Source organism: Coenobita brevimanus, chromosome 71 (assembly GCF_032717465.1).
Source record: "Coenobita brevimanus isolate Jiangsu-jjx chromosome 71, ASM3271746v2, whole genome shotgun sequence".
Classification (NCBI taxonomy): Eukaryota; Metazoa; Arthropoda; class Malacostraca; order Decapoda; family Coenobitidae; genus Coenobita; species Coenobita brevimanus.
In genome coordinates this window covers 26040795-26051793 of record NC_137024.1, presented here as the reverse complement: position 1 = coordinate 26051793, position 10999 = coordinate 26040795, and the positions used below count along the sequence as shown (strand labels likewise).

The following is a 10999-nucleotide window of genomic DNA, read 5'->3' as shown; positions in this document are numbered from 1 at the left end:
ATGGATTTGGAGAAAGCATATGACAGAGTGGATAGACTAGGATTGTGGAAAGTGTTAAGAATATATGGAATAGATGGGAAGTTGTTGAATGCTGTGAAGAGTATGTACGATGGTGCGAAGGCTGCAGTGCATGTGGATGGTGAACTAAGTGAATTTTTCTCTTTGAAAGTTGGGTTGAAACAGGGATGTGTCATGTCTCCATGGTTGTTCAATCTGTACATGGATGGGGTAATAAAAGAGGTACAAGGTAGGGTAGTGGATGTTGGAGTGGCCCTGGTGAGAGAGGATAGTGTTTGGAAACTCCCTGTACTGTTGTTTGCAGATGATACCGTGTTGTTGAGTGAAGACGAAGGGGAGCTGCAAGGCTTGGTGGATGAGTTTGAGAGAGTGTGTAAGAAACGGAATCTAAATGTGAATGCAGGGAAGAGTAAAGTGATGGTCTTTGAGAGAGGTGAAGTCAGTGAATGTACAGCGAGGTTGGATGGTGAGGAATTGGAAACTGTGAGTACGTTTAAGTACTTGGGTAGTGTGATGAGTAAGGATGGAGGTTTGGAGGGTGAAGTGCTTGAAAGGGTACAGCAGGGAAGAAAGGTTGCTGGTTCTTTGAAAGCAGTGATAAGAAACAGGGAAGTGAGCATGGAAGTGAAAAAGTTACTACATGACAGTATTGTGATACCAACTCTAACGTACGGAAGTGAAGCTTGGACGTTGTTGGAAGGACACAAGTTAAGAGTGAGAGCCGTGGAAATGAGTTATTTAAGAGGAGCCTGTGGAGTCACATGGAGAGACAGGCTGACGAATGAGGATATAAAGGAGCGTTGTGGTGTGGATGTGGATGTGATAGGAAGCGTTATGAGGAACACACTGAGGTGGTTTGGCCATGTGGAGAGGATGGAGGGTCAAAGACTGACGAAGAGAGTGTATGTGAGTGAGGTGGAGGGGGAAAGAGGGAGGGGGAGGCCGAGGATGAGATGGAGGGATGGGGTGGAGAGGTATATGAGAGAGGGGGGTGTGAGTTGGGAGCAGGGGAGTGAAATGGCGGGGGACAGGGCGACTTGGAGGCGATTTGTTTGTGGCCACCCTAAACGGAATTGAGGCATCTGGCAATAGATAGATAGATAGTATATTTATATTTTTTTAATATTTGATATTGTGCAGAAAACGGTAATTACCCCAATATACTTAAGGCTAAACTAGCACAGTAAGATATATTTCATACTTGATTTCTGTCAGGTTTTACCCAGACCAAATACCTTATAATATCTTATATTACCAATAAGGCCTATGGCCCCCCAGTCAATGTCCCATGGCCCCCTTGGGGGCCATGGCTTCCAGGTTGGGAACGGCTGCTCTAGCTGAACCAGCCCTCACCAAGTTAGGGGTGCGACTGATTCTCCAGTCCCAGACAGCACCCACGTGACGGCTATTAGCCGCACCTGTGTAAAGATGGCCACTAGCTGCTCACTAGCTTCCTCCTCACCTCCCTCTGCAGGGACAAGTGACGACCATTAGCCGCACCTGTGGAGATATGGCCACTATCTGCTCCCTTCTTGCAGCTGCTACAGGGAGTGAGATCTCGGTGACGGCCATTAGCAGCACCAGCAGGAAGGTGACAGCCATTAGCTGCACTGCACCTGCCAGCTCCTCTCTTCCCTGGACCTCAGTGACGGCCATAAACCGCACCAGAGAACAGGTGACGGCCATAAGCCGCACTCAGGTCACAGTCCACCAGGAGAGCAGAGCCCCGGCTATGGCCACTAGCCGCGCCGGAGGACAGGTGACATCCACTGGCCACGCCTCCCCCTCACAGGACCTCAGTGACGGCCATCAGCGACACCTCACCTCAGTCCTGCCAAGAAGTCGGGCCTCGGTGATGGCCATTAGCCGCACCGACGGGAGAGGGACGGCCACTAGCTGCCCTACCCATCAAGTCCTTGGGACCTCAGTGACAGCCACTAGCCGCGTTAGGGAGAGACTGCCCACCACCAGTCTCTCATCCCCTGTGACTTCACCCTTGGAGGATGTTCCTCGCTCAGTCAACCTTTCCTGTGGCCGAGTGGGACGCCCCTCCTGTTCTCCCCACAGAAGCAGCCCCCAGGAGGAACTATCCTGTCTGGAGGAGGTCTGGCAAGGCCCCATCGTGACCCCAGGAGTGAGAGCAGTTTAGCCGGCGCCCGGGTGAGCCCACCTGCTGCCGGATTCCTGGAGGCAAGGACGTCCCAGCCCACGCCTGACTGCGACCCGCTTCAAGGGAGACCGCAGTCCTCAGTTTCCCTGAGATGCCCCTCAGACCCCCAGGCATGACCTCCCAAGCCCCAAAGTATGACGATCCTCTCTCCAGGGCAGGTGCAGACAAGTGCGCCTGCTCTCCCTATTTGGTCCCAGCCTTAGGGACCGAATGCACCACTGAGGCCTTAATAGAGAAGAGCCTCTCTCCGCGCTGCCCAGCAGCCCACTCCAGACGATGCAGACCCTGAGGACGATCCCGTGCCCTCTGAGGGAAAGCACACCTGACGGGACCCCTCCCACACCTGGCCGACACCTGTAAGAGCCCAGGACGTCAGCAGCCCTCCTGTCCCGAGATTAACTTCTGACAGTGAACTTTGGACAGTGTATTGTCTGACAGTGTAGTGTGTCCCTGTTACTGTATAAACCCTCCTGTCTTGTCATTGACTTTGGACCCCGACAGTGTATTAGCTTTGTCATATTTGCATTGTATCTGTTTGTCTCTGAATTTGAGATATTACACGTGTAAGGTTGTTACCCAAGAGTTTTTATGCCCTGCTCCTCTCGTAGTGTATTCTAGCTCCAGTCTCGAAAGAGAACCCCAGCTCTACAGCTAGTGTTTCTGGGACGAGAAGTCAACCTGGGCATAACATGGCACAAGTATGGTATATTGCACAACACTATATATATGACACAAGAATGGTTTAATGAACAACACTACATATATCAAGGGGAGGCAGGTAAACCATAGGGCTATGACACTGTAGGTTACCTCAGATATAACACAAGGGTCGTGATATTACAGTTGAGGCACAAGGGTGTAGCGCAATATTACACACAGTATCATACAGGAACAATGATATACACGGGTCACAAATATTACACAGGGATATTGATATTAAACATAGAGTGCGGTATTACACAGGGGTGTAGAGCACAATATACACCCGGGGTCTATGACACGTTATCTGGAGGGGTTACAGTATTACACAGGGGCACAACACTGGGGGGTGGATTGGGGTTTCCACAGGGGTTATAGCATTAGGAACTGGGCACGAGTGTTGCACAGTGTTGGTGGCACTGCTGGTGGGCTTTGGGGTGCACAGAGGGCTGGGTTGCAGGTAAACACAGGTGGCGGCCCAGTGTGGGAGGGGGGCCATCAGGGGTGCACTCCTGATAGGGGCACAGGTCTCGGGCGGCGTGCTCAGGAGCCTGGGGTAAGCTGGAGGGCAGCATGGTGGGTGGCCCTTTCCTGGTGGGGGCCCTGGGTGTGTGGTGGTTCTCTGGACTGGGGCTGAGCAGGGTTAAGAGGCATGCTGCACGGCGCCTGCTCTTGGCTGGGGTGGGAGTCCTGCAGGAGGGTCCTGGCTGGTCCAGGCCTGGAGTCGGTTGCAGGGCACCCCTCGAGGTCCGAGGGCTGCGGTCTCGCCGAGAGGGAAAGGCTGTTAGGGGTTGGCCGCAGCCGCCCACCCTAGGGGAGTCCACCAGCTGCTGGGGGTGTTGGGGACTGGGCTGCAGGGACAGGACACCCAGATTCACAAAGAGTCCGCTGCAGGTACACTCTGATAGGGGCCCTGTTGGGGAGCAGTCTCCACCTTTTGTAGAGGAGGGGAAGCAGGAGGGGCATCTTGCTCGGCCTCTGGAGGGGCGGGCTGAGCTAGAGACTGCACCCTCGTAGGGGGCCTCCGGGGTAGGGGAGAAGGGACGGCCAGTGGTCTGCCTCTCAGCCTGGTGGGTCTGGCAGACCCTGCCGCAACTTCACTCCAGGGCAGAGGAAGGAGGTCCGGGGGACACTCCTTCCGTCTGGTAGGCCCGGGGGACGCTACCTAAGCTCCCTCCCGGGGTAGTGGATGAAGGAGATTCGAGGGACACTCCTTCTGGTAGACAGGTCCGGGGGACACTGCCGGGGGACCACTCGTCCCAGGGACAGTAGGAGAAAGTCCGGTGGACTTTCTGGTTTCTGTGGCAGGTCCGATGGACTCCACCGCCCTCCTCCTGTCGGGGGAAAAGTACAGCTGGGGGACGACCGGTGGTCTCTTCCCCAGTGGCAGGTTTGGTGGACTCAACCATGAGCCTGCCGCCCTCCTGGGGACTGCAGGTGAAGGTCGTCTGGCTGATGGTCCAAGTCGCCTGCTCCAGAAGGTGGGTGGCAGAAGAAGATCTGGTGGACGCTCCTTCTACAGTAAATCCAGTGGATACTACTGTGACACTGTTCCCCTGGGGTAAAGTAGGTCTCTGAGCACCAGAGGTCACTCTTCCTCTTTTGGAGGCAGGTCCAGTGGACTCTTCTACCGAGGGCTTACTTGAGACTCTCTTAGGACAAGTCCCACCCTGATTCTGGCAAGCACTATCCCCGTCAGAGAGTAATGCACCTGGTCGGTGCACTTCCCATGGGTCTGGCTGCGTAAAAGAGGGGCATAAGGTCACGGGGGATATGAGCCGGTGTAGCACGGGACACCTATAAGCCTCCCCGTCACCTCCTCTTGGGGTGGGTGTCACCTCCCCATGGCCTCCTCCTAGGGTGGTGGTGTTGGGGTCGCTCTGTTGGGTGGGTATTTCGCCATCGTCACAGGGGTGGAAGTCATGTCCCTGTGGCTGGAGGTGGTAGGTATCAAGGGTGGACGTTTGATAGGAGGGCGTGAGGTGGTGGAGCAGGTTTGTCCAATAGTGTGTGGGTTGGTTTGGCTGCTGGTGTGGGTAGTAAACGATAGTCAGGGTGGACGGCTGGTGCATCTGGTGGAGGAGATGGAGGAGTTGGGCTGTGCCTTTGAGGCATCGCTTGCATCCTCTGGCCGGGGTCCATAGGATGTGTTTGATTATCATCTCGGGTGGTAGAGAATGCAGTGAGTGACCTGTGGTTGCCAGCTGCAGACTGGAGATGAGTGAGGTCGCCTTGCTTTTATGAGGTCATGGAGGGGTCGCCCTCAGCAGTTTAGTGGGGTGGGCTACTGGAATTTTCCACGTGGTGTGTTGTATTTTTAGGGTGAGGGGGGAGGTGTTGGGGGTGGGTGGTGTGGTGGAGGCCGATGTGGGTGGAGGTGAGGGCGTTGGGGCGTATCTGGCTGGGGGCCAGGATAGGGGTCCTGATCTGGTTCGGGTGGTGGTTAATACGGGTCTGGGTGGTGAGGGGTGGGCGGTTGGTGGCTGGGTGGGGGGGTGTTGTGATTCTAGGGGATGGTGAAGGTGATGGCGTGAGGGGGTAGATTGGTTATGTGGCGGCGTGGTGGAAGGAGTGGGTGTGTGAGGTGAGGAGGAGGGAGGCAGCGTGCTGGTGGAGTGGGCGGTTGGTAGGTGGATGGTTGGAGTGATTCTGGGTGGCGGCGAAAGAGTGGAGGTGGGGGATGGGGAGTCGGAGTGTCTACTGGAACTGGGGGACTGGGTGGAGTGAGGAGTGGGTGGTGGTGATGGGCGTGAGGGCGCTGAGTGGCGATGTGGTGTTGAGCTTGAAGGTGGCAGTGTGGTGGAGAAGTGGGAGGTGTGATGTGAGGTCACTGGAGGTGAGTGGGGGGAAGGGGAGGGGTCGAGGTTTGGGGTGGTGATAGTGGAGGGGGAACTGGGTGAGGAGAGGGAAGGGGAGAGGTAACAAAAGTATGAGTCATCGGGCTCAGGTGGTGGGGCGGGGTGTGAATTAGGCAGGTGACGGCGGCGGGGTGGTGGGGTTGGAGGTGCGTGAAAGCGATGCACATAGTGGTTACGGTAGGTGCGGATGGTGTTGTGGTACTGTATTGTAACTTGGTAATGGTTGGGGACTTTCACAACTGTATTGGGCCTTGTGTAGTGTGGAGCTAGTTTGTTGGGTGTTGGCAGCATAGCTACCATGATGGAGTCACCTGGTTTGTAGGGGCTAGTTGCAGTGGTGTCGAGTTTCAGGTCCTGGGTGTTTTGAAGGTGTAGCTTTCGCTTGAGGTGGTGTAGGGCAGCAGAGGTGGGGGGTGGGGGGGTGGTTGTAGGTGGTGACAGAGTGGCAGGAGGAGAGGTGGCTCACTGAACACTCGCTCATGTGGGGTGATGCCATCCTCGCGAGGGCAGTTCATTCCCCATTGCACAATCTTGACATGTGCTGGCCAGCCATCGTTCTAGGTCTCCTGTATCCGGGTGCGCACGTGGTTGAGTAGGGTGTGATGACTCCTTCTGCAGATGCCATTGCCTTGCAGCCAATACGGTGAGGAATGGGAGATGGTGTAGCCGAATAGTGTGGCAGTTTCGGCCCAGATCTTGCTTGTGAACTCTGGGGTGTTGTCGGAGTAGAGAGCCTGGGGAATGCCGAAGTAGGGAAACACGTGGCAGACCAGTGCATCTGCGACAGCGACAGCGTGGTGTTCGTTCACCGGACAGGCAATCATGAATTTGGAGTATGTGTCTACAAACGTGATTGTGTACTTGTAGCTGGATTTGGGTGGGAGAGGTCCGATGACATCGACTGACAGGAGCTGCCAGGGTTTGCTGGCTAGGATACTTCCAGACAGGCCTGGTGTCCTGGTGGTGTCTTTTCCCAGGGCACATGCTCGGCACATGAGTCTCTGATTGTCATAACCACTGTAGGGACTGGTGATCAGTGATGATGGTGATGTGGGTGCCAGAGAGGTAGGCCTGGAAGTATTCCAGGGCCCAAATGATGCCCAGGCACTCTCACTTTGTGGCAGCATAATTTTTTTCGGCCTGGTTTAGTATGCGACTAGTGCAGGCAATGATGTGTTCCCTCCCTTCTTGAACTGGGGCCAGGACGGCTCCAATCACCACTAGTGATACGTCAATGTACAGGCAAAAGAGAAGGGTGTAGTCTGGGAATGCAACTATAAGGGCGGTGATCAGTTTGTCCTTCAGGGTGTTGAATGCCTGTACTAGGTCCTCTGTCCATATGTAAGGTTCCCCTTTTCTTGCTAGGTCGTGGAGCAGCTTTGCAATATTTGCAAAGCCTTTCATAAAGCATCGGTAGTATGATGCCAGGCCAATGAAGGCGCGGACCTCGTGGACGTCTCAGGGCAGGGGGAGGTATACTATGGCCTGCAGTTTTTCTGGGTCGGGCGCTATGCCTTCTTTGGATATGACGTGCTCCAGGAAGGAAGCAGAGCGTTGGGCTAGGACACACTTCGATGGCCTAAGCTTAAGTCCGGCCTGCCGGATCCTGAGGAAGACATGTCGTAGGCAGTGGAGGTGGTTGGCCCAGGTTCTGATGAAGATGATTACGTCATCCAAATAGGCAAGGCATATTTCCCAGGTGAGGCCGCTGAGTACCGACTCCCATCAGTCTGGAGAATGTTGCCTGGGCATTGCAGAGGCCAAAGGGAAGCACGTTGAATTCATAGTGCTTCCCATTGCTAGTGTAAAATGCGGTCTTGTCTCTGTTGTTGGGGTGCACTGGGACCTGCCAGTATCCTGACTGCAGGTCAAGGGTGGAGAACCAGGATGCCCCGTAGAGAGTGTCAAGGGATTCATCAATCCTAGGCAGAGGGCTGGCGTCTTTGGTAGTCACATCATTGAGACGTCGGTAGTCTATGCAGAAGCATAGAGTGCCATCTTTTTTCTTCACCAGGACGATGAGGGAGGATCAGGGGCTGGTGGATAGTGTTTTCATGCCGGCATCTAGCATGTCCTGGACCTGCCGGTCTCCCTCAGCCTGTTGGTTGGGGTTCTTCCTCCGTGAGGGTTGGCTTATGGGTGGTCCCGTCGTGTGTATCTCGTGGGACAGGTATATGGTGTGGCTGATGTCTGTTGGTCTCGACGAGAAGATGTCTTGGAAGTCCAGGAGGAGGCATCGAAGGCTGTCGGTTTGTTGTGGTGAGAGGTGGTCGGGTATGGGGGGGAGGGCGTGGGAGGGAAGGGAGGGGGGAGAGGTGCAGGGCTCAGCTTCTTCCATCTTGCTGACTACTAGTCCCTTGGGGGCGATGCGCACTGCTCCAATGTGGGGGGGGAGAGGAAGGTGGGAGACAACAGGCAGGATTCGGTGGCGCCCGTCAGTAGATTTGGGGAAAATAAAATGCAGTTTCCAGCAGGGCAATGTAATTGAATCCAGGCCTCATGGTGGGGGAGAATGGTGATGGTGGAGGCAATGGTAGTGGGGAAAGTGGGGTTTGGAGGAGAGGTGTTAGGGGTTGTGGGGGGTGTGGGTGAATGAGGTGATGGGATGGGTAGGGGGGCAGGGAGGGGTGTGGTGGTGCACGTGCAGAGTGGCTGAAGGAGGGGGGTGGTTCTGGGGGTTTTGTTGAAATGCAGGCGCTGCTTGTGGCAGTTGAAGCTGGTGTGGAATTTTGTAGGAGATCTAGCCCCAGGTAACCACCATACACACGGCAGGTTGAATCAAAGACAACAAATCAGTGTTGAGTGGTCACATTCTGGTGGGTTTCAGCATGTAGGGCCCGTGTGTCCCCATAGATGGGCAGGGGGCCATGCTCCATGTCTACGAGATGGGTGGAGGTGGGGAGGAGAGGGCCAAAGGCTGTGCAGTGGCGGGAGTAGAAGTGGTGGTAGAGGCATGATCTGGCTGCTCCTGTATCAAACAAGCCTCCCCTTCACCACGTTCAGCCTCATTTTGTCTTAGACTAGGGGGCGGTATTTATGTGAAGTGGCCCCCGCCATCGTGGGGAGATGCGAGAGTGGTCCTAAAAATCCAGTTGTTGTGGGGTGTCTTCCTCTCTGAGCTCTGTTTCCTCAGGCTTGGGATAGTCGGTTGTAGGGGCCTCGTCCTCAATGTTTTCGTCCTCAATGGCAGAAACCTTGCGGCGCCCTTGGTTGGCTGCCTTGCAACGGGCAGCCTTTAGCTGCTCTCTGATGTAGTGTATGGGGCAGCGGTGGCTGCATGCAGAGAACTCCCACGGGTTGATGGAGATCAAGTTAATGGTTTCTCTGGGGTTTGGGTGTGTCTTGGTAGAGAGTGCCCTTGGTATAGTGGGGGGGGTTGGGTGGAGCAGTGTTCCTGGGGGGCGTCTGGGGCTTGGTGGGGGACGGTTTCTGTGTGGGTACTTGGCTAACCGCCCCGATCTGTTGAGGAGTAGTGCAAGCGGCGAGGAGGCACCTCACTAGCTGCATGTCTCTATCGAGGTCCCCAGTTGGGTTGTAGATTGTGAAATGCTCTCTGATGACACTGGGGAGGATCCTCAGTAGAGTGTTGAAAGTATGCTGGTCCCGGGTGGTGGCATCAGCCTCCAGGTAGGCGGCGGTGATGAGTCGCCTGGCCTGGATGATGGTATTGTCTAAGTTGCTGTCGTAGTGAGGGCGTCTAGTTGGAAGAAGGTGACGACCTTCCCCAGTGAGGATGTGACAGCTTGCATCACTATCTGCTTGAATTGTGCCCATGATAACTCCGGGACAATTTTTGCCGTAATACTAGAGACCACTTTGCCTAGGTGTGAGAGTGTTACTGCGATTTTCACTCAGTCATTTTCAAAACTTATATCCAACATAGGTTTGACCATGCACATACATGTGTTTATGTTGCACTGATCGGGGTCAAACTTAGGTAATTGGACGTGTGGTTTGGCAGCCATTTTGTGACCTTCCCTTTTATCCCTTGTTGCTCTCTGCCACCAGTGTTACACAGCGTATTCTGGGTCCAACTCCTTGGACTCAGATATGGGCACGGACTTGGGTTCTTTTGTTTTGGACCGGGCTAGAGCATGCAAGCAAGGGATTGGGCTCAAACATGGGCTAACAAGTATTACACATATTTTACCTTATAAACAAATACAGTGGACTTTACACACTTAGTGCATGAACAACACTATATATGGTACAAGTATGGTATATGGCACAACACTATATATGGCACAAGTATGGTATATTGCACAAGACTATATACAGTATATAACACAAGTATGGTTTATCACACAACACTACTTATATCAAAGGGAGACAGGTATCCCATAGGACTAGGACGCTGTAGGTTACCACAGATATAACACAGGGGTCGTGATATTACAACTGGGGCACAAAGGTGTGGGCGAAATATTACACACAAATAAGTATCACACAGGGGGAATGATATACAGGGATCACAAATATTACACAGGGGTGTTGATATTACACACAGGGTGCGGTATTACACAGGGGTGTAGGGCACAACATAATAGATCACAAACAGGGGCAATGCTAGGGGTTGCAAGCACTACACAGGGACAAAGTACAAATACTACACAGGGGATATTCACCTGGGGTCTATGACACGTTACGGGGAGGGATTACAGTATTACACAGGGGCACGACACTCTGGGGGGGGGGATTGGGGTTTCCACTGGGGTTATAGCACTAGGGATTGGGCACAAGTGTTGCACAGTGTTGGTGGCGCCGCTGGCGGGCGCCAAGGTGCACAGAGGGCTAGGTTGCAGGTAAACACAGGTGTCGGCCCAGTGTGGGAGGGGGGCAGTCAGGGGTGCGCTCCCGATAGGGGCACAGGTCTCAGGTGGCATACTCAGTAGTCTGGGGTAAGCTGGAGGGCGGTGTGGAGGCGGTCGTTTCCTGGTGGGGGCCCTGGGAGTATGGTGGCCCTCTGGACTGGGGCCGAACAGGGCTAAGAGGCACACTGCACAGTGCCTGCCCTTGGCTGTGGTGGGAGTCCTGCAGGAGGGTCCTGGCTGGTCTGGACCTGGGGTTGACTGCAGGGTGCCCCTCGAGGTCTGAGGGCTGCGCTCTCGCCGAGAGGGCAAGGCCATCAGGGGTTGGCTGCAGCCGCCCACCCTAGGGGAGTCCACCAGCTGCTGGGGGCGTTGGGGACTGGGCTGCAGGGACAGGACACCCAGATTCACAATGGGTCCACTCCAGGTACTCTCCGACAGAGACC

At 54.7% G+C, this 10999-nt stretch overlaps 1 protein-coding gene across 1 annotated transcript; it reads right to left on the bottom strand.

The window, feature by feature from the left end:
* Positions 1 to 6302: 6302 nt before the first annotated feature.
* On the bottom strand, positions 6303 to 8621 carry LOC145406711 (uncharacterized). The gene is made up of 4 exons (XM_080277812.1): positions 8556 to 8621; positions 7462 to 7606; positions 6860 to 7202; positions 6303 to 6816 (listed from the first exon to the last, which is right to left on the bottom strand). Exons 1-4 carry the CDS (start codon positions 8619 to 8621, stop codon positions 6303 to 6305), a joined length of 1068 nt encoding a protein of 355 aa, XP_080133938.1.
* Between the last annotated feature and the right edge of the window lie 2378 nt (positions 8622 to 10999).